General features: G+C 43.1%; 1 protein-coding gene across 1 annotated transcript; it reads right to left on the reverse strand.

The window, feature by feature from the left end:
• Positions 1-1,049: 1,049 nt before the first annotated feature.
• LOC149275888 (ectonucleoside triphosphate diphosphohydrolase 4-like) lies at positions 1,050-13,714 on the reverse strand. Its single transcript, XM_089504197.1, has 12 exons — positions 13,704-13,714; positions 13,399-13,596; positions 11,866-12,071; positions 6,104-6,254; positions 5,860-5,963; positions 5,555-5,614; positions 5,256-5,386; positions 3,196-3,362; positions 2,415-2,739; positions 2,196-2,281; positions 1,733-1,894; positions 1,050-1,278 (listed from the first exon to the last, which is right to left on the reverse strand). The coding sequence occupies exons 1-12, from the start codon at positions 13,712-13,714 to the stop codon at positions 1,050-1,052; spliced, it is 1,830 nt and encodes a 609-aa protein (XP_089360323.1).
• Positions 13,715-26,261: the final 12,547 nt, after the last annotated feature.

Here is a 26,261-nt window from a genome sequence, read left to right on the forward strand (position 1 = left end):
CACTGATACCAGGTGAAGCACGGGTCGCTCGGGCTTCTAGAAATGAAAAGAAAAAAACAAATCTGCTTGCACTTATACGTGGCAAGGGGAACATTTTCAAGCCACACAGGCAGATGTTGCTATAAATTGTGCAAGTTCACCATTCAGTGCCATATGACAGCACTGCAGGGGTTAAATTACACTCCTTTGATCCTAGCATTCATATGACATCAGCCCATGCCCAAAGCTGAGCACTAACATAAGAGGAATTAAAACATTGTTAAGCTTTAACAACGTATTAAGATCTATCGCCCTGATATCTGTGAACATCTGTTTAACGTATTTGATGTTCCTTGGACGATCCACTGTCGTGGCACTAAACGGGCTGAAAAGAACAAATTTACCCATGTCCAACAAGAAAAGGACAACTTCTGGGGGGCATAGTATTTTAATTCCACTTAAAAAGGGCTTGTGCTGCTTTGTGAGGTTTCAACCTCAATTTTCTTGCACAAAACAAAGACTTGGATAACCGTAGATCTTTGTTGGAAGGTGCGGACAGTGGAACCCTTAGTCCAGATCTGTGTTGTTTGGCGTGGGGAGTTGGGACCCTTAGTCACGGGGAACTACTCCAAACAGAAACATTTGTAGGGCAACATTCTACAGAGAGCTCTTTATGGCCACAGTAGGACTACTTTATAACATGCAAACTACACAACTCCAGCCGCAGTGATCTGATTTAATGCAAATCGTCTCTTGTGAGCGTAACAATCCCAGTTCTGCTGTGTCCTGCATTCAAATTAAGACGAACACAACCGCAATTACTGCTTAGGGATGCAATGGGGACCCCTGAGGTAAAAAAACAAACAAAACAAAAACCCTAAAAAAAAAACCACAGAACATGGCTTAGTCTCCCCTCCAGTCAATTATGGCTGCTCCAAGAGCCAGATCGACCCACACACTGCCAGCCTTCACCCTCCATCCATGGTCACTGCTGGACAGGGGAATGAAGAACAGATTGAACCCTTCCGACCTGCAGACGAGGAGGCGCGTGGGGTCCGGATGGCAGTTTATCACAAAGGGCTTGGGAGCCCACTGGGCTGCAGTCCTTGTTCCACCCACAGAGCAGAGGAAGAGGTATTGCGCTGCATGCGGCGGTGGATGCGTCTAAGCCTCAGTAGGTAAAGCACGATGGAGAGCAGGACCACCAGGAAGCAACCCAAGAACAGGTAGTGGTTGTAAACGAAGGATGCTCCTCGCCAGTGTGGATGGCTGCCACGGAAGTGATCCTGCTGAATATCCCTGTGAGAAGTTCATAAGAACAATATTTATGCTGACAAGGTATAGAAACGCCATATTCTGCAATACATGATGATCTATATAAATCTCTGCTAAAAGGCACTGCTCTGGTTACACTACTTCTTTTATGATATTGTTCAATGCACAAAACCCTGCTCGTAAAAATGCTTTAATAATGTGAATTTACCCCACTTCCTGGGTTAATGAATATTCCCTCTAGTCTCTGCATCCCAATATACCCGAGGTTACCTGTCCCCGGCACACCTTTGTTCAATTCTCCAGGTATCGTTCATAAGCCGTGGTAGCGACACGCCATGCCGGAAGGATGGTATTGGGATGGTTAGAGTGTGGCGCACACTGTGCTGCACCGTAGAACATCGTGGCAAAATATTTTTATAACAAGCGGATCAATGACCACATTAACATACGTCAAACGAAGACAAAAATTGTTCTCTACCTCAGGGGCAGGAATCTGGTTCGGTACAAAATGGCTCCGAGCGTCCACTGCACTTCCTTGTCGTAAACCTGCAGCACAGTCTTCAGATTGCTGTAATTAGCTGGGAAGGAGAAGCCTGTATGGAAAACCTCATACATCCAGGCCGACTTGAAGCACTGATATCTGAGAGGAGTCACAAAAATACCAACTTTTAGCTTTGTTACTCAGTCTTTGACTTTCTTATTTTACCCGGGGTGGTCAGTCCGAACAAGTTTGTGGTAACTATTAGTAGTCTAACTTTAACTCAGTAATATACGTTACTAAAGAACGTACCTTTGAGACCACTAACACGTCCAAGTTTAGACTATTAGAATAATTTCCTATGTAATACAGCAAAAAGTGGTCTAAAAAAAAAAAAGTGCTATCCTTCATTAACCTTTCTGCCCCGATTTCAAGGAAGTCTTTGCCGGTTCCCGACACTCACTTAAGTCTATGTTGGTCAGCGTGTGATGCATAAAGACGACGGTCAAATCTCTCCTTGAGCACAGACCATCTCGTAGAGCAGTAATCCTGGAAATACAGAAACATAGACGTTGGAGACTCAAAGCATGGAGTTCACACAGTGCTGGTTCTCACTATATGGTGCTTGGCAGGTCCATCTCCTATAAATGCCACGTGATAACTACCCTCAGCCACCGCTTACCTGTGCTGCCCGCCAGAAGCGCGCAGAGCTGTAGTCTCCCCCCATGCGCAGTACATCCTCCGTGCAGTAGTAGAACTCCGAGAAGCCGTAGAACTCGCTGTTGTGGTAGGGGAGCGGCGGCTGGTAGATGCCATTCAGGGTGGTCTGAGTCTCATTGGACAAGTTCATAAGGGGTTGGATGACCCGACGGCACAGCTGGAAGTCTCCTGTGCCGCGCACATACAGGGTCTGTCCCCCCTGCTCGATTGTGTCGGAGATGTCCAGTGGAAGACATGGGTCCAAGTAAGGAGCATCCGAGGACATACCAAGCTGCTTCCCCAAAAGCCTAAACCGTAAACAAAGGCCTGCGAGTGTGAGATTTAACGCGGTTCTTGGTGTACACTGAATACAACGGAGGTTTTATAAAATTACACGGTTAATTTGGTTCCGTAAAAGCAACGCAGTTAGATGCGGAACCACTTAGGTACCAGTGAAGATTATCTAGTAATACTAAAAGGAACGCCGGTGGGAACTCACTGCGGCTAACAACCCTATCCAGCTGGCGTTGGAAATCTATCTTTTACTTTAGTTGTGGCTGCGTGGCTTTCAGTATTGGCTACTCAACTTGTTATCAAACATGTCAATGACTAAAGACCAGGAAAAGATAAGAGTTAAAACCGGTCATGAGGTGTCTGTTCATTTCTCACTAATCAGTTGTGTTTAATGGTCATACAGTGACACAGAAGCACGAGGCCCATGTGATCTCAAAAAGCAAGCGGTTAAAATCAGGACTGGCGCTCACCTGTTCTTTTCCATGGTGCTGGAAAAGATGACCCCCTCATATCTCTGGCGAGCAGCATTGCCCCCAAAACCCAGGAAAGTGGCCACGTATACCCTATATACATGCTGTGTCTCGTGGGCATCGCAGCCAAGATTGAACTCTGCCAGCAAGTTCTTAGCCATCTCTTCCTGCGGGTATACGAGACGGAAGGGAACATCCGGTAAACAGAGCAGAAATGAATAGCCACGTCCAGAAAGCGGCAGCCAAAGCCAGAACATGCATGAACCTTTACCATATGTACAGTATAATCATGTTTATTATATATATATATTATATATCTATATATATATTCACACATATACATAGACACATATACTGATTTCCCATGGGAAAGAACAGTCGACCTGTCTGAGCAGGAGGAAGGGGGGGTGTGTGTTCAAATTACAAAATTCAGACAGGGGTTTATTAAGAAATAATCTAGACATATCTGAGAATGATTTATTCCTCCAAACCAGCCATAGCCCTGAACTGAAACAACAGTGTTTCCTAATCGCTTTTGGACAAATACCACCAGCAAACAGATATCTTAAGCCTTCCTATAAGCCCCTTAATAATGGTTTGTTACCAAATTCTTGAAGTCCCTGTCATTGCTTGGAAATAAGATCGAAAACTTTACGACAACAAAGGCCCTTGTATAGGAGGTCCGTGTAACTCATTTCTTCTATAACATTTTAGAATTATTGCTTTCAATAAGAAGCAAAGCGGTTATATAACATTACCCTGAAGGCAGCCGCTTATTCTAGAGCACCATGTCCCAGCGCTCGCGGTGTGAAGACTGCAAATTGGAAGGGTTTATTTTAAAAAAATACCAAAAGGTGATTCCACCAGCACACAGATTCTGTACTCCACACCGGATAGGCTTGGAAGCTTTGGAAAGTAAAAGCTTAGACCCCCGTGTTTCATTATAATCATGGTTACAGATGCAAGGACATATTCGTGGCACCTAGCTCCTAGGAGAGAGTTACTATCCCAGTTATTAATGCCATAACAAGTTTAGCGCATGTTCACAGAACACTTCTTCCTGCCAGGGGGGTTCTGATATATTATATTAATAACAGTAGCGACGGCTGCACCGAAGAAGATGGAGCAAGTCGCTCACCAACCCGCAGGTCAGGCAGGGGAACGGCAGAAAACGGGGGGGAAAAAAGGGCTCTGGAAACGTGGTCTTGAGTAGGACACGTAGACACAGAAAGCTACGATGGAAGCCTATTGCAAGATCTGCTACAAGCTATTCTGCATTCAAAACTTTTCCTATAAATCAAAATCCTGAATATGCTTACAGAACAGGGACGAGGGAGACGGGGGCTGTAATGTGAAACGGAAAAATAATAACAGTGTTTTCAAGACACCATTCTGTGTACTCAGCACAAAAAAGGTCTCAGTTTCCCAAACTACCATTAACTTGGCCTTATTTCTGGTTACTTGCCAGGGAATCCTAACAGACGTAAATTCTCTCACGTTAGATAAGATCCTATGTATCAACAGGGTGTATATATATATATATATATATATATATATATCTATATATATAATCCTTTTAATTCTTCTTACATATTATATTATGGGATGCTGGCCTTGTAATATGTCCATGAAGTTATAACGCTAGCTTATCTGATTACATTAACATCTACTACCTGTGCAACGGGTAAAGGCTAGAAATTCCACGTACTTCATGGCAAATAATGTTCCCGCACGCTTCCCCAGGAGCCTGTTACCCACAACTTCACAGCATGACCTCTGCCCTGTACTGGGATTTTCATCTGGAAGATGTTAAATCTAGCCGTTGCTATAGTGAATAAACAGGCTTTTCTTTTCAGGCGGGGGGGGGGGGGATAGGTACAGTAGCTGGGATTGAAGCAATGGAAAAATATCTTGCGTGATTCAGTTACGCCAGCCAAAGATGGGATAACACAGGCAGCTTGGGATGGAAGGAACACAACTGAAAATAAAAACAGGAGCAAATTAAATAAAAGGAGTAAGATTGTACTGATAATGACCTGCTGGGAGGAGGTAAAGCTTACACTTTTAGGAACTTCGTATGCGATTTGGGTGGAAACCCCACCCATGTCCAGGATGCCGGCCGTGCGCTTGCGCAAGATGGCTTCCTTGTCTTCATTACCAGGTACATTCACCTCTACCACAGCATCATCTTCTGTAGGGATACACAGGGTGAGCATAAAAGGCATGATGATAAAGGACACACAAACACAATATTTATTAAGGATAATAGTAGTTTTTTTCCCACTTGCCACTAAAACAGCAATTAAAATACAAGGAGCCAGTGTGACCCGCAAACAGTCGCGTGTTATCACGCGCTCACCGTCATCAATATGATCAAAGCGGCCGAGCACGAAGTTGATGCCGATCCAGGCGTACACACCTACAATGAATTACAAATAATAATGTCAGCATCCTAACAGCGAGGGAGCTACGCGTAGAAAATTGTGTGACCACAATGCATGTTGCTATTGACAGAACCTGATGGTTTTTCACACAATGCCACGAAAAATATACCCAAGAGCGTACAGTGGTTCTTGGGTTAAAGGGGATAGAAGAAAGGCGGTATTGTGTTGGTAAAGGACAGGCTTCTGTGGTGTGAAGTACGGGATGTGCCGGCTCACGTACCCTCCTGCTTCCCTGAGATGACCTCTGCGTGGGAGTCGGAGAAGAGAAAGTCGTAATGTACGGGGATGTCCGTCCTCAAGTCTTCCAGGATTGCCTCCTGCTGGCTGAAAACAAGAACTACAATCAGTGAGGAAGAGGAAGAGCATTTTGACATGTCATGGATTCTGTACCTGTCTGTATGGCAGGAAGGAAGACAGAGGAATAATTTCCCCTTCACAGCTTACACTTGGCTAGTCTAAATTACCTCTCAGTCAAAATGCGAAGACCTGCTGTGCAGAGAATATACAAGGGGGTCTCTTTGTGCTTTTCCCGGGGTATGTGGCCAGCCGCAAACTTGAGCAGAGGGGAGATATAGTCACTTGCTTTCTCTGGGGTGGTTGCTAGTTCTGAAATGCCTGCAAGAGAAAAGCAAAGCGTTAGAACGTGCCGAGCTAGAAATCTGGTCATCGGCTCAAATACCATTCTGTCTCAGACGTGAGAACGGCAAGAATTAGGATTGTGTACCAGCTGTGCAAATACAGTATCAAAGAGCAATTGTATAAGGCTCATCGCCGCTGGAGGAAGCAAGTGTACGTCAGCAGGGGTGATGCACTGACAATACGTAAAACATATGGTCTACAGAGTACAAGAGAAAGCACAGTCAGCCCACATACATGTGGAGTACCAGATGCGGCAATGGGTTTATGGCTACTGTATCTAATAAGAGACGGGTATCCGTACTTGGCCAACTCCGCTACGAATTTATGAATAGGGGAAGGCCAAGTATTGGCAACCATTCCGGATTACAGTAATAGGTAGATTACATATCCCTTGTTTTGTGCAGCATTAACACTCGCATGAGAGTTTATTTACTAAAAGTGGGAGTTGCGGTTTCAATTTAATGAGTGAGATCATTTTACATTTGCTTTCAAGAAATATGTAATTTTTACAGGGCCACCCAAGGTATCCTTGGAGAAGAAGCTCATTGGAGTTGGCTTCTGCCAACATCTTCCGAATACAGCCGTCAATCCGCTCCACTTTACCCAAGGCATCGTTCATCGCAAAATCCGTAAGCCGGTAGAGCAGGTTTTCTCGTATTAAGACACACGGCTTTAGTAAACTCTTTAAAGCTGTGTGTTAGATGTGTGCTAAGGTTTCTAACACAATACCGAAAGGACCTGACAGTTCATGGGATGCAAGCAGTCGCGGCTGTTACAATATTACCGCTTCCGGTGCCTCATTCTTGTTCTATCTTGTCCTGATCTCTATGCGTTTCTAAATTACGTACGTAGTGCAAAATTCAGCATTTCATGTGGTCAAAGGGGGACACTACCTTCAGGCAATGTGGCTAGATGCATGGCTTGGGTGACAAGGCTTTACCGAGGCCTTTCAACATACGTCGCAACCTCTTCATCGACTGAGTAGAGCTTATAAATAACACATTTTATTCTGTGTAGAATTGTGTCTTTTAGGTCGCTGTAATATAGTAATAACCAACACGATCTGAATTTTACAAAAGAGCATCTGAGAAAGGAGGAATTTGGCCTCTGAACAGCCTGGGGTTTAAATCCCTGGTCGACGTAAGCAAATGAACACCAAGCGTCAATCAGTCCAGTCAGAGGAACGCATGAAACAGAAACTGAAGAGATAATCGGCAATTCCAAGACAAACCGATAGCACTTTTTTGAGACACAACAATCTGGTTTAGGAGGCAAAAATGGTTAGAGAACAAAATCATAAACCTCGGTTCAAAAAGAGGTCGTCAACATCAACGCTTTGAGTGGAATGTGAGTCCCGAGATAGAACCTGATTACGGCAATGCGGGATAGAAGGCGGGAAATCTGGCTTTCCATTATCAGGAGATGTATGAGACGGAGAGGCCCTCCACAGGCATCTTCTGCTGACAGTTGGATTAAGTCAACCATGTTTCAGTAATAGCAAACAGGTTTGGAGAGGAAAAAAAAACCAACCATGAAATAAGCTAATAAAAAGCATGGAATTTTAACTCAGAAGGGCGCATACCACAATGCGCAGGAGAAAAGACCGGGATTGTTCAGAGATTAGTGGGGTTTACCCAGAACGGAGCAGAAAAAATGGAAGCAGAAAGGATATGGACAAGTACAACAGGAGAGCCCACAAAACATGTATAATCACACGTGAGACTGCATGTTTGTGAGGGATCCCATGATGGCAGCACGTTTAGGCTACAACTACAGTTTTAAGTGCCGAGGTTTGTGCCATGGGTAAGTACCATGGTGCCATATGCCATTAGAATGTCAGCCATCTTTAAAGAACTACCAACCACCCTAACTGGTGCATATAACACTGCGCCCAATCTTGTACATACACCACCCCTCAAAAGTTTGGGGTCACTTAGTTGTCATGGAAAACAAGGACATTTCTAGCTGTAACATAATTGCAAAAGTGTTTTCCGATGATCAATTATCATTTTAAACTTAAACTTGGATCAGTGAACACAGGAGTGATGGGAGTGATAAAGGGCCTCTGTACGCTTATGAAGATATTCCACTAAAAATCCACTTTCCAGCCACAATAGTCATTTACAACATTAACACCGTCTGTGCTGGATTTCTGATCCATTTCGTGTTTTTTTTAATCGACAACATGTGCTTTTCCTTCAAAAAACAGGAACACTTCTAAGTGACCCCAAACTTTTGAATGGTATTCTCTGTCATTTATAGATGGTTTTCAGCGCTGCGGTCGATTATGGTTTCATCAGACATACGGTGGTTCCTAAAGGTCTAAAATCGGGCCAATCCAATCCAGGAAACACGAAGCACATGGCATACGGAAAGGCATTTTTAATTGTGTCATCATGCATTGGTTAGAACACTCTGGGAACTGGATCATAGCCCACAGAAGGATTTATTTTTGCTGATTGTATCTTGCTCCGCTCAATAAACCCGCCAAGGCTCCATTTCAGCAGACCGGCCGGATCGTAGTACTTCACGGGATCTTTGGGTAAGCGACTGAAGAAGCTCTGTGACTTTTCCCAAATCCTACACTTTACTGCCCTATACAACTAAACCGTACGACAGGACTCCACTCCTCGAATGCCAGGAATCCTGCGCAACCTTGCCTGACATTTTAGTTTTTTTATTTAAAAAGACATTCAGATCGCTTAGAGGAGACCTTTAAATAAATAAATGGACTTGACACGGCGCAGGAGGGAAGTTTATTTCAAAGATGGAGAGATGTTGGAACAAGAGGCCATTATCTAAAACTAAAGGGTCAGAGGTGTACATGTAATGCAAGAAAGTTTTGCTTTACTGAAAGGATAGTAGATACATGGAACAGCCTCATACTAGAAGTGGTAAAGTAAATCAGTGGGGGAGAATTTAGACATGCATGGGATAGGCATCAAGTTATCCTAAAGACAAGACCAAGGACTAAGGTCTGACTTCTTATATCAGGGAAACCCGGCAGGCTTAATGGGCCAAATGGTTTTTATTTGCTGCCAAATTTGGTATTTCTATGGATTACCAAATGTGGGTTACAATGTAAATCATGCTAAACCACATTACAAGCCAACACACCGAATACACCCGCAATTATCACAATCTTCGGCATCCTATTCCTTATGGATCGCCCCCATATTTTAAGTCACACACCGGGCTGGCAGCATGTATGCCAGCAACTGTATAGCCGGTACGGCAATAATACGATCTAAACACGATTTTGGCAGAATTTTGCGCAGACTGAGCTTCCAAGTCTCACTTTGAAGGGAACCCTTTTTCACATGGTTAAAATATACAGACTTATCACATGGAATCGTCTCCCAGCAAATACATGTGTACACTATAAATGTGTATTCCTGGCCTGCATTCACATCAATAGGGGTCTCTAACAGCTACAGATCTATGCCCTCTATGACTGTTTACATTAAAGAACTCCCTGCCTCTCCATCATCGTTCTTTTTTTTTTCCTTTTCTATTTACTCTCTTTTTTTTTCCGTTTTCTCCTCCATTCCCGTTACCTCTCTGTTGCTAATCCTTCCTAGTGGACAGGAGGGAGAGCTGTTACTGAAATTACGGTTTTTATTGTCTGACAAAACGTATCGTTCAACCTGTACGATGAATCAACCATCCAATGAATAGTTAATTTATAAAGAATACATACTGAATCGATAACGCTGTTATTTAAAGCCTCGGTGTAGACACAGCCACCTGTACGCTTCATGCACACATACAAAAGGGCTTTAAGTGGAACTGGGAGATTAATATCTCCACCTCGGTAATTACTGGCCTCGGGGAATTTGGCTGCGTTGGAGTAATGGAGCCCGCTCTGCCAGTGATCGCTGGGGCTGGAATTCCTTTGTTCTTCTAGATTTGCCCCTATGAAATCTCAGCCTCAGAGTTCACTCTCACCTGAATACCTTCTGCGCTTTGACCGTCTACTTCTACTACACAGTTTCTCCAACATAGAGCGTCTTCCTTCTTATCCTGCACCTAATGATCTATGACTGATAAATGTATATGAAATTAATGGAAGTGGAGTTAAGCGTTCATGGAACTCCCACTGGCTTCCATAATAATGCTTCAGTGCATGTATACAGGAGGTGTACTTAAGTATGCTTCCTGCTTTCAATAGAGCAGCCAGGGGGCAGAGGAAGCAGAGGTTTCATTTCTTAATGTTTACACTCATCTGTTTGCAGTAAAAGTCACCATAGTCCATGCACAACGGGCTCCAATATACTTTGTACATGAAAAGGGGCTGGGGTTGTTTAAAAAATAAAAAAAAATTAACATGTTTTGGCAGGATGCAATCCCCATCACCCTCATCATAATTTTGGCTGAAGGTGATGAGACACGTAACAATACCATGTCCTTGATAACCCCCATCCTCTGTAAACATGGTAGCAAGTAGCCACATTAGGTTGCCTGCTCCACTGGCAGATTGCTGCCTTTAGGAGATATATATTTATTCCTAAATGTATACAAAATGCTTACCATTAAAAGTGCAATCTGGGAACTGGAAAGAAGACTCCGAAGCTGATCAGCAGCCCCCATCCCAAGCTACAGGAGAGGCATCAACTTCACTACTACTTTTCTCATACCTATGTTACCTAATCCAGAACGTATAGCTGTCTAAAGGTTCAAATTCAATGAATATTTCAATAAACAAATGGAGAAAATGAAAACCCTTCATCTACACTGCCTATGGGCAAGGAAGTCTATATACCAGGGGTGTCCAACCTGCGGCCCTCCAGCTGCTGCAGGGCTACATATCCCATACTCCTCAGCCAGCCCCTTAGCTGAAAGAGCATTATGGGAGATGTAGTCCTGCAGCAGCTGGAGGGCCGCAGGTTGGACACCCCTGCTATATACTGTAGTCTTACCTTATTGTCGTGTTGTGCTCTCCTCACCTGCTCAATCCCACAAAACCTCAACCCCAGGGATTATTGTTGTGGTATGATCTAATTTGTCTTGCTATAGAAGTATATTTTTATTTCATGGACTGACCTTATATGTATTGTAACGATCCTTCAATATATACATGTACTAAAATGCATGAAGAGACATCAACATTTTATTCCTGACCGTTCTAATGCTGCACAAGACACATGAAATCAAACACAAATGATGCATTTAACATCTTGCATAGGTTTAGGATTCTGCAAAACTAGATATCTGTAACCAGGACAACTTTAGTTGTATTTGCAAATGCTGTTTCAGTAACTAAACACTAGGTGGCAGTGTTTTAACACAGTTACACAAAATATGGCACACAGCAAAGTGTAAACGGTAAGGTGTTATATTATTATATATTATAAGAAAAGACAAAATACATCTAGAAAGATAAAAATCTGAAAAATACAGCATGATCTTAACAAGTGTATACAAATGGAAGGGAGGTGTAATGCAAATGTGTTAATGGTTGTCATGTAATGTCGTATTAAAAACAAACTGGTCAAAGTCCTCTCCAACCCTTTTATTTTAATTTTCGGTTTTAATTTTAAACCCCGTGCCCTGGTTTCCAGTATTTTAGCTCCGTCCCACCACATACCTGGCTTGATCTTCAAGACCACAGTATTTCTGTTCTGGTCTCTCATTTGCTTGATGTCCAGCAGGTCGTGTGGATTGCCATTGTGACGTGGCCAGCAGTACACAAATATCCGTGATCCACTGCTCCCACAATCCACTACCACGCCGTAATTTAAATTGGGGTTGCTTGTGTCAGTGGCTTCCATATCCGTCACATGACCTAGATACCTGCGGAGGGAGGAAAAAAACAGGCTATCCAGTGGGTTTGGCATAAAAGCAAGATCAATATATATATATCTTTTTTTTTAAATTGAGCCTAAACCTTTTCTAATGTATCTAGCATTCCACAGTTAAAGCGGGACTCCCACTATTTCCTTTACTTTTAGAATGTGGCATATCGGTATTGCCTGTAGAGTACCTAGCAATGTGTGCAGAAGAACTTGGACAAGTCCCTTAACTCCCTGAGTGTTGCCTTTCCTAGTTTTTGTGACATGTAGCTTGCGTAAGGATGTTTGAAGCCATTTGCATCATTAACATGATTATGTTGTATGCTGCGCTACGTGTGATGATACGCAAGGATCATGGGTAGGTGATCACACACACATTATATATATATATATATATACACACACACACACACACCAATCAGCCATTACATTATGACCCCCTGCCTAATATTGTGTAGGTCCCCCTTTTGCCGCCAAAACAGCCCTGACCCGTCGAGGCACGGACTCCACTAGACCTCTGAAGTTGAGCTGTGGTATGCGGCACAAGACGTTAGCAGCAGATCCTTTAAGTCCTGTAAATTGTGAGGTGCGGCCTCCATGGACCGGACTTGTTTGTCCAGCTCGTCTCACAGATGCTCGAATGGATTGAGATCTGAGGTAGTTGGAGGCCAAGTCATCATATTGAACTCGCTGTTGTGTTCCCCAAACCACTTCAGAAACATGTTTGCTTTGTGAGCACTATCCTGCCAAAACAGGCCAATGCCATCAGGGAATACCACGTCCACGAAAGAGGGGACAGCCCACAAGAGCTGCAGTTTTGGAGATGCTCTGACCCAGTGGTCGAGCCATCAAAATTTGGCCCTTGTCAAAGTCGCTCAGATCCTGCTTCACATCAACTTTGAGGACGAAATATTCACTTGCTGCCTAATATATCCCCCCCCCCCCACACTGACAGGTGCCATGATATTCACTTCACCTGTCAGCGGTCATACTGTTATGGCAGATCGCAGGACAATATGTAAATTGTATACAAGCATGGTGGGAGTTTCACCTTTCATCTTACAAGCTATGGTGCCCATCGTAGTACCAAAGGTAGTAAAACATAAAAAGTACCAAATAAAAAGGGCAGTTCCCTAAATAGAAAAGAAAATAAATACGAATAATTTTAGCACAAGGAAAAAGAAAGACTGAGCTGAACATTTAATTCTCTCACTGAGGTTCTTTGTGCTCTCAAAAAAAGTACAAAGGATGATTTATTTAATCGATATTTCAGTAAACAATGAGCCTTTGTGCTTACGTTTTACTGCGCGTGCAAGCGATTCAATTACCTGTGATATTTTCTTTCTCGATGTGTTCGGCTGTACTTGGTCCTCGCTAAGAGCAGAGAGTAGATAAGCAAGAACAGAACGGCGGCCGCCACGCTGATAATCAGCAGCTGCCGTAGGGTGACATTCAGGACACGGGGGCAGCTGGCAGGAGAGAGGCTGAAATGCCAGGAAGCTGGAAGCAGGCAAGCAATGTTTATCCTGTGATTTAAAAAAAGACAGAGTTTGTCAGCCGGACATTACTAATTTCACAGTAGAAAATGTAAAACGTTACATATGACAACAACAACATACATGATCTAGCAAACCTTACGTCCATGCGTGTAAACAATCACACGTCATCCAGTCGTTTAGGAGACATACCAGGTATAGTGGTGGACAGACTTACTTTACATTAACCCTGATGGGCAAAAGTGAAATGCAGTACTGCAAGGGCATGGACAAGCATCATATCCCATAGGCTTGAATCCCTCGCAGTTTAACCAGGGAGTAGATTCATCCACAACAGAATGTAGTAGCCAGCAGTAATGATTCGAGAAGCCGCAAGGTACAGTGCATAGCCGATTGGCTGATTTGGTTCAGGAGGCAGGTGGAGAGGCAATAAACTCCAGACTGGGGTCATATCGGAAACGTGTTGGTTACGGAGCGCTCCTCCCTCACCTATAGGCCTAAATTCATATTTTTCTTTTTGCCTTCCTCCCTTCATCACATTATCCCTGTGCCTTTACCCCCCAGACCCCTATCTGTTGTGTACGCGTCCCGGTTATTTGCATGGCCCAGATCGAGCATCAGGAAGAGCAGCGCAACACAAGCCGATGTCCTGAGGCACTACAGAAGTAAGATGATCTGCCACGCTACGTGTCCTCCTGACATCAGCATGCATTACAGAGGACCTCAAGTTGCCGCATCCAGAACATGCCCTAGGCCTTTGAATGTCATCGGTAAAAGGGTTCAGCAGTACGGCACAGAAAGAGGACCCAGGGCACCCCCAGTGATCTGGCCTCATACAATTGTAGCGGCCAAACTACACTGATGGTAGCCCTGAAACTCCCATATAACTCCATAGAAGACACATATTTTATTTTCATTCATTCTGCTGGGATGGAATATCTCATTCTTGGGTAATATTTCACCTGCCATTTAATGTCTACTACTTCCGGAACCCCTTCAGGTGAATATCTGGCTGTGAAGCTCATCTCCTAGAGCCCTGCATCACAACAGCAGCAATGAGCTCATTTAAATGCTTGTCACTGTAACAAAGTCATTCTAGTATTGGAGCAGGGAACGCCGCACTGCATCTTGTTACTTGTTATCACTACTGATGCTGGGATTCTTTTCTTTTTGTTTTTTACTCACCTTCCCATTTTTTGGAATTCTACCAGGAACAATCGCTCAGAAAAGAAAGGAATTCACCCCATAATGCCATCATTTCTTCTCTCTCAATGTAATGTTACCAAAGCATTTCACCTGCCAACACAAGAAATTAGATATTTTATACATTATAATAGCTACAGAGGTACAAAACACAATACAACAAATGCTAGATAAGCCCCCAACAATTTACATTCCAGATGAGGGTCTTTAAAAGCCCACCACGGAACATCCATACACCTTAAGAACTGTCAGCGATGAGCTGTGGCTAGTAGTCACGGAAGGGGAACGGCCATTAGGCTGCTGGGTCACATTCCCAAGACATCCTGGTTTAGTTACAGGTTTATTTGCTTCCCAGGAGGCCGATAAAAATTCAGTGTATTTATCTTTCTGATAAGCCTTCTCCTAGGTGTGCCTACAATAATCTGGAGAAAGGGACGGTCTACGTGTACAGCGCACAGCTTAGTGGACCCTTTATAATGGAATGCCCAACTTGCAGATTTCTGGGAACCTAGTCACGAGATTTTTATCTAAGAAAACAGCCTTTGGAGGTCTTCTCCTCAGATGGGGGGCGTCTTACTCAATGAACTTCAGTCTGCTAAAAAGTATGACAAGCATCTCTCCATAAACCACAAGCGTTGATTCAATAAACAAAACAAAATAAATTAAATAAAACCAGAGATTTTGTTTTGATGCGTGCGATCATTCTCTTGCTCCAATATAAAAGTGGATATAAGTAACAACCCCCAATGTTTTACCCACACAGCGCAACCCAAAATGTTCTTGGGATTCAGAAAATTAGAATATATCTGCTCCCATGGACTATGATAAAGGGCGATCCCAAAAGCGATGGCTTATGCATCCAGGACACAGCCGCCTCTTTCACAAAAAAGAAAACGGGTGCTGGAACGCTGGTGGATGTTCTACATACATGATCCCTATCATGTATGACCTTCGACGTGAACCCTTTAGGTAAACACAGCACATCCAACATCTATGATGCCATCCCAATTTCTGATAAATGGGTGCGGGTGCAGAATGGAGGTCCAGCAGTGCCAGGAACACATCCTCTGAGGGACCCCTATGCTGCAGTCCACTGAATAGGATTCCTGGAGGCCCACAGCTGTCACTAGAAGCCCTGCCAGGGGATTATCATGCTGCCCCCATCATACAGACCCCCAACCTCCACACACGGTGATCAGTGTGTGTCTATCTATATACATACATATACACATATACACATACACACACGTGTATATAATGCTTGGGAGCCATGAATATTCAGGGCTCGCTTCCTGGTACTAAGAGTGAATGACAGCTCCGATCACTGCAGCATACAGAACACACCACAGGCAGGGCTCTTACCTCTAGCTGGAGATCCCGCACCTTTAGCTGGGATCAGGTGCCCTCACCGGGTGAAGGACACGTCAACGCCAAAGGCTGTCCCCCTGGGAGGAGTTGGACCCGGCGATTAGTACATCGTCTGTCTTTGGAGACTGCCCCTCTGTCAAAGGCCCCGGTAACCAGGCGGCCCTAGCAACCGGACACCTGTGTATGTATCGCGAGAGTGAATCGTGGCCCGCCGCGACAAGGGCTGTGCGTCATTACTAGGAGAGCGCAGGTGCAGAAAGCCATGTTTGTTTCGGGCAGGTTTCCCTTTTACAAAATGCGCATCTGTAGTGAAATACCAGGAAGCTACTGCCCACTATTTGAAATGGCCAAAGAGGGACGCTGTTGTTTTAGGGGGCGGGGTTAGAGTTGTGGCTGTGGGCCGGGCTTTACTAATGTCCTTTACATGACTTTATAGCTATTTTTACTTCTTTTGTATTGTTTTTGCCTGAAGTGCTTCCCTATAAAGTGTAGAAAAGTGAACGAAAAGTGCCACGGTGGATCACTAGATTCCCAAATCTTCATCTTCTGGAGTCCTAACCCCCTGCTGGGATCTGTGACCGGAAGGCTGGAGCTTCGTGGTTCCCACCAAAAGGGGCGAAGCTACCTCCCCCGCCGAATAAAAGAGAATTCATCCAGGGATGTGGCTCCAAAAAACAAAACATGTTGAAATATATTGTTTTAAAATTACTGTAAAGAAAAAGTGTAATAGTGAGAAGGATGGGCCGCGTTTTGCAGCCTTATTGTGTCGAAAATATACGACTTGGCACGAGGCTAGTCGGACGTCATCAACGGTAAATGGACGGTTTCAGGCAAGGGGCCTCTGATGACATCAGAGGATATCACTACCCTAATTGGTCAGAGGTTCGGGAGGTTTAGGAGAGGAGACGCTGGAGAGCTGTGAAGACTAAAGAAACCATCCTTTGGGGGGGGAATAAGGAAGCAATGACATCAATGGAGAAGTTGTAGGCACCCTAATACTTACACCCGGGCTTAGCATTACGAGAAACAATCAGTGGCGTAACTACAGGGGTCGCAGCGGTTGCAATTGTCTCTTTTGTGGACAGATCTCATGATTAATGAATAATTCCCAAGTGTTCCTCTTTGAAAGGCACAGTCCCCTTTTTTTGGAGTAAAGTTCTTCAGTCCCTTATTTATAGGAGCCTTTGTTAGGAGACTTTTTATAAGTCTTTTGTGCTGTGACCTGTTACTTAAAGGGACTCTCCAGCCATCGTATGCACTTTAATGCATATAATAGCTGTTTTTTTTAGTTATTATCTGTATAAAGCTTTAAATTTAAATCAAAGTAATGTCATGTAGAATGTTTTAGTGGTACTGAACGTGGTTGAACATGTCCTTTGACCTGGGATGTTGGAAGCTTGAGAACATGAAACTAACGACATGCAACTAACCACACAATTACTGGACAATAGTTATTGAGAATGATCACATCAAGCATAATTTGTTCCTTTCTTCATTGATTGCTGATTATTATTCATGTAATAAATATATATATTAAATACATGTATAAATATATATTGATCAAATATACATCATTTTATCCATTGAGTGAAAGTGTCATCTCTGTTGCCTCGGACGCGTTAACCTCTGCCTGACCATGCAGCCATGTGCAGTCCTGGATTAAAACAATATCTTAGTGATCTCTTTAAATATTCGTGATGTCCCACTTATCCATAAGCCTTTGCCCCTTCACCCACCCCCCAGCTCTTTTCAATGCGGGTGAAGAATTAAGAAACACATCTCATCGCTTTTTTAAATAATGCATATTAAAGTACGGTACTCAGAAAGTACTTTATTATTTTTGGAATAGCTCCCTGGGACATTAAACTGTCCCTTTAAAAGTGACAGACTGTGTTACATATGTAAGTACTTCCAGTTTATTGTATCTGCTCTGCAGCCCATCACCGCACAGCGGGAGGTCGTGTCATATATCAGGTCTGTCTGTCACCCTCCCAGACCATAAAGAAGCTAATGGCTGCTATTAATTAGAGCCCCCTTGCCACCTCCGGTTGCAGGATAAACAACACAATGTTGCCAGATAAATAAACTCTCACTGTTGCCTGATGATGGATAAAACATATTGTGTCCCAGGGGGACTAATACATGTTCTGGGGTTCTAAGATGAGCGAAAATCGTAAGAGTTGCTTTGCAAGGTGGCTGCGCCATTTCTCAACAGGCATGAAAACTGCTGGTATATTTAATTTCAAACATTTTTGGACGATCGCCAGTGTAGGAATGTAGCCAGCCAACGTTTACCTTCTGGAGCACACAACACATTGGTATTAGGGTTTTGTCAACGCTTTCAGACAACTTTTTTTAATGAGCCCACAAAGAATTTCAGAAGAAACAAAACACTAATTTGGGTGGAATAATCAAAGCTTAAGAAAAACTGAAAAACCTTTCTTTTATTTAGTTTAAAAATAGTTTAAGATGTGGCTTATAGGGTTTCTTTTAGCAAAAGGGGACTAAATTATGACATTTAAATCTAAAACACGATTCACGATATGTAAATCAACTTGAATATTCGTGGCAATGTAATCAGGCAAACCATGGCAACGCGGAAAAGGGGGTAGTTGCCCCTCCCTAGGAAATCTCCTGATAATGCCACCCTGTTCTGCGTACGTAGATGTCCATGATTCTGCTCCGGCTTAATGATAACTCAACATCCCAGATGGTGCTTTTCTCTCTGCTATATCACAAGAAAACACTTGCTGGAACAACGGTAACTTAATACGAGACTTTTACAGGGTTTTCATAAGGTATTAGAACCATTTGGTTGGCACAATCAGTGAACCGCTGGAATAGATTGTGTTGATTGTTCATGGCATTTGGGATGCTAAAGGATTTAACCTTTAAAAACTCTCAGGGTCAGTTCATTTAGGTTATGTCTATAAATCAGAGGAAAGACAAAGCGGGGATGTCATTTATACCTACTGCCCTGATGGTTATTGAAATGTCATCTCAACTAACCTTCAAAGTCCAGGTTTACTAAATAAACCCCAATGCTGGCCCACTCCTAGATTAGATACGTCCAAAAAGATGATGTGACGCTCCGCAGAGCTGCACAGAACCGTAATCAAGTCTCCATAAAGATTGTGTGTAGACAAAGCTGTTTCTGTGATGGAATGAATCTCAACTTTTTGTTGTAGCAAATGTTGGAGGAGTTGGCGCAGGAGAGGTGTCTGTAATCCATGATACCAAAACATAGGGTCATTTTTGTTAAGATGACCTTTTCGGTGGTGGTATGGAAGATTCAGACGTTTCCTCCACAGATGACCATGAAGGAATGAGACCAGTCTTCATTTTCATACAGAAATTCAGTCAGACGACACACAGACTTAATGAGGGGACATAAAGAATCTCAAAGCTTATGCCTAAGCACAATCAAACTAGATGGAACCAAAAAAATCAGGAAAGTGCCATGAACTCTAACAATATTTATGGGCGAGAGGGATAACTAAAAGAACTTTGGATACTAGTCATCCACTATTTACCACTCGACTGTCAGAAAAAAAAAGATATAAACTTTGCGGCTTCTTATACCACGAGCTATGATCTACACAACATTTTATATTCAATGACTACTCACTTTGGCTCTCTAAGGCAGAAGCCAAGGGCCCATACCACGTAACACTTGTCCAAACTTTATCACATCTCACATCCAGTTCCTGTCATACACTGAGATACTGTGACATATTTAAAGACAGACAAGTCCATCTGGGACACCGGGGAAATACCCAAATTGACCGCTGGCCAACAGTGCCTCACACTCACCCATTCTGCCACTCTATGCCCAACGGCATGCTACATGAGCATTAAAACCTAGTGAGTGGCTGTGCATATATACAGTCATCAGGTGGCCACTGGCCTTAAAGTGGCAAGGCCGCCTCGTCATCACCAGTCCGGCCCCCATTCCTGGTGCAAAGACTCAAACCTTATTCAGTTGTTGATGTTTTCTTATATTCACTTTGATTATTGTTGATCATTGGATGACCCATTACATCTCTAAATCTCATAATCTTTCTCTCCAACATTTTTTCTCTTTAGGACTTTATTGGCCCTAAGGAAACTAGGAGGCTTGTGACGGAGCTGGGCCTCCCTGCTTTGCTCAGGCCCATACCCTGGGTACTTTTTATACCCCCCTGATAGATGCCCTGGGTTCAGAGGACACTTCCTGAGCTAGGGGTGTCTTTTAGGGGATTTTCTCCTGAAAATGGGGACATCTGGTCAAACTGATAATCTCCATTGAATGGTAGTAGCACCTCTGCCCATCTGCCTCTTCTGTTGCCATGGGTGCTGGCAAGGATGCCTTATTACCCTTTCCCGCCTCTAACTCTTCTCATTATTTCATTTTCTCACTGTATCTAGCTTACAATGTAAAAGCAAGGAATCACTATGTATATCAATCTTGCATTTTACTGTTGTGTATTTGCATGATAAATCCTACAATGCGTCAAAAAAACCTTTTTAACTATGACTTATAGAAAGACACCTTCTTATATGACCACGAGTCACCTACAAAATACTGTTTAGTGAATAAGCCCCACTGACATCACTCAAAAATCCTGCTTCGTGTTTATGCCAATTGATCAGCTGTAAAGCCTGCACTTGTTTTGTGTACACAATACATCTGTCAATTACAGATTTCCCGGCTCATTCCTTTCATCGTTCTTCCTAATTCCCCTCTCAGCCACTGGAGACTCCCTGGCCTGATGCTGAGACATGGTAGAATCATTAATGGCTATGGGTGGTCTTTTTTCATTACCTCCTGCAGCTTGGAGGAGCCCTTCCTGGAGGTGGAAGCATAGAGAATAATTGTAACCTAATTGCTAACAAATGAGGCTGTTAATCCATTCAGCACCACACTTCCCATCACCTCCTAAAGCCAAACCTAACACATAGAGCCTGGCTCAAAATTTTCTCGGCACAAAGACATCAACCTATTCTGCAACTTACAGTAAAACAGGAGAACACTTCTTAGCATCTAACATGTACATGGATGTTTTTCTTCATCTGCCGCATAGCTGTTACTTACATATCCAGTGACATATTCTCATATTCTAGCCTAGACTGCTTGGGTGGCGGGTACAGAAGGGTGGCAGGTTCAAGGGGGGGGGGGGGGGGTTTGCATGGACAACTACAGTTGATCTACAGTTTCAGATTTCTGAAATATACAACCTTTATCACCGGCAAGCAGTGTCAAAAACTGTAAAAATGTAGGATTTGGGAAAAGTGGCTGATTCACCCTATGAACTAACATTGAATATTTTAGTAACAAAATACATGTTTAATGATAGTTGCTGGCTCTTTCAATTAGGATAAGTAATGTGGACAGAGCTTCGCACAGAACTATACCACATCCACATTGCAAACATTCTGCCCTTATGTTACTTACAGAATTGCATATATATTGCCTAAAAAAATCGGGCAAGCTTGTTACTACTCCATGGTCTATGTATCTGACCAGGAATACTGTTCTGATCTGTTTGGGCTTGGAGACTGTTTAGAAGAGAAAGTCCCTCTTTCATACTTCCCAACAGTCCTGTTGTTGAGAGACAGTCTCGATTTTCAGGTTATATCCTGCTGTACCGGGTAGTTGCCGCACTGTCCTGCTTTTGCCGGTAGTAGGGAGAATGGGGTGGTAGGGGAGATCCTATGAGTTCCACTGACCGACCCGATAGGAGGTTAAAAAATCAATAGAGGTCTCTCATATTTTTGAAGCTGTCTACCAATGGAATGGTTAATTAAATAATCTTTTATATACTTTTCTTGGGCAAAGATATATTTAGTCAGACAGACATTAAGTAAGTGTTCCTATTCTCATGTAATTAGAAAAATAGTGACACTAAGACACCAAAATAATTATGTTTTACTTGAAGTTATATTTTTCTTTTTACCTCTAAGTACAAAAAATGCTCAAAACTTTTTTTGTATCCTGTGTTTGTGTAACTTTGGGAGAAGTGTTTTTTCAGCATTTGGCACTGAACACAGTTTTTTCAGTCTTGGTTTTACATTGATTTATTCACATTCATATTTTAACATAGAGCCTATGCCTGTTTTGTATCTTTTATTCTCAATCAAGGTCTCTGCTGTTGCAGCAAAGACCTTTATTGCAGTTCCTAGTTCAGTGGCTTTTGGGCTTAGGTGGGTAGGTGCTTAAGCCTCCTGCCCTCCCCTTGCTAGACACTCAACACTAAAATCTCTCTTCTGTGCCTCTCTCCTCCCCTGATTATCCCTCTTTTATAGTAGCTAAGGGTGCAGTGACACATATTGTCCACAAGATGTCAGTAAAAGTATGAAAGCGATTTATACCTTTTCTGAAGTACCCTTCTGGACACTCTTGAAACTCCTGCATTTCATTTATTATTAATTAACCACTAATTGTGCTGCATGGTACTGAAAGCAATGTGAAATCAAACTAATACAGTAAAGAATTACTCTTTTATTTGATTCCAGCCTCATATGAGTTCTTGATACTGCTGTGACAACTATTTCACAGTTAGGACCCAATTAAATCTTATCGTTTAGAATGGCAAATTAGAGCACAATTTACTAATACTATTAAGGATGCCAAGTTGGCCCGAGAGTAGTTTTGAGATGACAATTTTTACCTACTGGATTTAAATGGCCAGCTCCCTGAATCATTTACACCCTCAGACCTCAGCAAATCTCACTAAAGTTCTGTTTCCAAGTTGGGTAGCAACTCTCATGGGGGAGTTTTTCTACCTGGGGAGAGCTGGCACCATTCATACCCAAGGGATAGGCCTGAGAACGATAATACGATACTGTTGCAGAACATCTGGCTAACAATGGCAAGGGCGACAGTGCCCACAACCTGGTCCTGTCAATACATGTTTGCCAAAATGGACTGAATAAAAGGAGACCTGGAGGGATAAAGTCAGGGTATAAATGCGACCCAAAGCCTTTCTTAATGTAGGCAGTTTTTTGGTTCTTTGTGGTGAAACATATTGAAAAGTCTTCAGACATTAGCCCAAGATCTTAAAAGCAGAGCAGCCCAGGGGACAATTGCCCCTAGGGCTGCCCATAGGCAGAGGCAAGAGGGGCTCTCCCTCGTGACATCATATCCCAGGGATCCCCTTTGCTCAGCGATGCAGAGACCGTGAGGGATAGTGGGAGCCCTGCTTGTCCCTTCCAAAGGACAGAGAGGTCCCACAAACCCTCCCTACTCCGGGCCCTGCAAACCCTAAGGACAACCTGTGACAGGTTGCTACTGTTTGCTACTAAATTCAGTGGCAGTTTAACTTGGTGCTAAAGAGGTTTGAAGATCCTTGGTGACTACTGATTTTTTTCAGAGCACACCAACACGGGGCTAGGGTTGCCAATATTTGACAAAAACATAACATGGCATTGATGTAATATATTTCCTCGTGATAAGGGATTTGTATAGCTGAGACATATATTCATAGTAAATAGACACATAGTGTCAAAAGTTTCTGCTCCTTCAGATACATTAGTCATATACGTAGTAAATGTTGCTACTTTGTTTTGGGCCTCTCTGTAATGCGAGCACAATTTTTGTTTTCGCAGGACACATACATGTTTCACATGACCAGCTCATGCATAGTACTGTATGAACTGCAGGGCAGCACTTTACACATGCTGGTCAGCAACATGTGAAACGTATTCGCCGAGGAATAAATGACTGTTCTGCAGAGTAGGTAATTCCCCCCTGACACCTTTCAGAAACACAGAGCCTGATGGGCAGATGTCAGCCACATGTAAGGGTTTGGTGGACAAATGTCCCTTTATCTCTAGTTCCCAAATTGTGTGAGTGTGTCCAACCCATCCCTCTCAGTGTTATCTGTGGAACCAGGAGATCTGAAGAAGGCCTACGTTGACTGTCCCCAGCCCGCTCCACCCACATGCTGCTGACACAGGACCTCTAGGAAATGGATAAGTAACAGATGACACTAACATTTTTAATAAGCCCGACTCATCTTTTGTAGCCTTAAAGAATATGCAAAATGTGTACTATTAGAATTAGAGAAATGCGTCATATTACTCAGTGTTCTAAAGGTCTTGAGTTCGGAAGTCTTATTGTTATGGCTTCTTTATGAGGAACGCTGTATTGATGTCATCTTTATTGAATGGTTGAACGTTTGCTCAGTGCAATCTAACCTCACCCCCTTTTTATCTGAAAAACTACACCTGTCATTGAAAAATTACACTGGTACATATTATAAGGTCAACATTTGATCTATATGGTATCCTAGCCAAACAGGAAAGGAAGATATATTATATCATCTTTATATACGGTAATAGACAAAAACATTAGGTCATAATGCAGGGACCTTACATGTGTCTGCTAGAGCTATCAGAATCTCGGTATATAGTTGAATTCTTTTGATCTGAAGAAAAATGTGTCCAGCTTTGTCAATACAAATGTGTGTTGTTCTTAAGGGCATATTTTCTGTATGGGCAGACTTGAGACCAGAACCATGATAACTCAATGCCTCTTTACAATCTGTTTTGCACCTCAGCATGTGTCCAGTAATAGAGCCCACGTTTCTTCTGTGGCTGGTCCCCTTACCTCTAGTGTCCCCAACTATAGGGTAGGTGCGGTCACCAAATGCATCGCATATCAAAGTATATTTTCAACCTTTCAGGTACTTTACTAGTGGTATCTTGGAATTCTTGGAGGTGTTGGGTTGCATAAAGCTACATTTAGTACACATTTAGTGAATAAATCCCAAAGGAAGTCAGCAGGATGGGAATATGTAGTCTATCTACAGCAACTGGAAGGTCAATGACCCATTCTCGTCTAGTAGGGTTGTCAGTCCTTAGCAGTGGCTCATATTTCTTGTATTTCTTCATTTACTATGTAGTTCATTGAATCTGTTTCCATTACTCACAGTGTATAGGGCCTTTAAAAGCCTTCAAGATACAGGTTGGGGCTCAACGAGAAAATGGGTGGTAGTTCTACACCACAGATTGCAGAGTGAAGTGACAGACTTGGCCAAGGTTTGAGAGCCAGTTCCTTTGTGATGCAACTGGCCGGGAGGACCTTTAGGCTCTCTAACAGTCTGAGGACACCAGTGGTCATCTGTAGGATCCTCATTAGCCTAACAGTGTACTCAGGAGTCCTCCTTCACTGAGGTGGGGTTGATGCCCAGTTTGTGTTCAGTGAGGTGCTCAGGAGTCAGGACACTACTGATTCTAAAACTTTACTGCTTAGTTTTATCATTCGCAGTCTCCATCCCTTTCTGGGATGCTGGTACAGCATCGACTCCGTTGGACAATAATTCTCTCAATATCAGTTCTCTCCTCTCCTGCAAGCCACAATAACAAAGAAGGGCAAATACATGGGGGGCAGAATCCCCCCATGCAACAGGGAAAACCCAAAAATGTAAAGGGATCACTCAGCAATCAGATGCATTGAATAATGGCTGAAGTGTCCCTTTAATAGGGAATGTGTGACCCCAGAGAGTAAGGAAGATATTTCAGGGTTTCAGGGATGACCCCAAAGAACCTCTGCTGCAGGAAGAGCTTTGGCCCTGTATAATTTATACTACTCTAAGTGAGAGTTCCCCAGTGTCCTCACACATTGAATTATACTTTATACAGGGCCAGGTCAGTCCTTCTTACTAGAGAAACGTAGTAAGAAATAGGAATAAGGAATAATTTTTTTTTTACACACTGTATATATACATAAATATACAGTACTTTTCTGCCAGGTTCTCTGGGGAGCATGTCCCGCCCATGTTATCTCCATGCACAGGAGGTACACAGTGAGATATCAAATAGCTGTAGTAGCCGTAGACACCCATATCTGTGTATTTAGGGAGAACCTCCTCCTATACTCAGCAAGTTATGACTTGTATTTTTGCGAACTAGCAAGAACATCCCCCCCCCCCGAGTCCTTTCCCTATTTCACTGCTTTGCCATTTTCAGGGCCCATTCCTGGTTGTGGTAGTGACATTGGTCATTAGCAGCAGTGCAAAGAACCAGGGCTTTTTTTGTAGAAGACAAGGTCTGTTCCTTCTGTAAAATATGGGGCCATTGCTCTCCAATCTGTGTTAGAACCCAGTGTTCCTTCTCCCTCTCTAAATCCATTCTTGCTGTTT

This window comes from Sceloporus occidentalis, unplaced genomic scaffold (genome assembly GCF_023333645.1).
Source record: "Sceloporus occidentalis isolate IW3139 unplaced genomic scaffold, rSceOcc1.0.p SCAF_259, whole genome shotgun sequence".
NCBI lineage: Eukaryota > Metazoa > Chordata > Lepidosauria > Squamata > Phrynosomatidae > Sceloporus > Sceloporus occidentalis.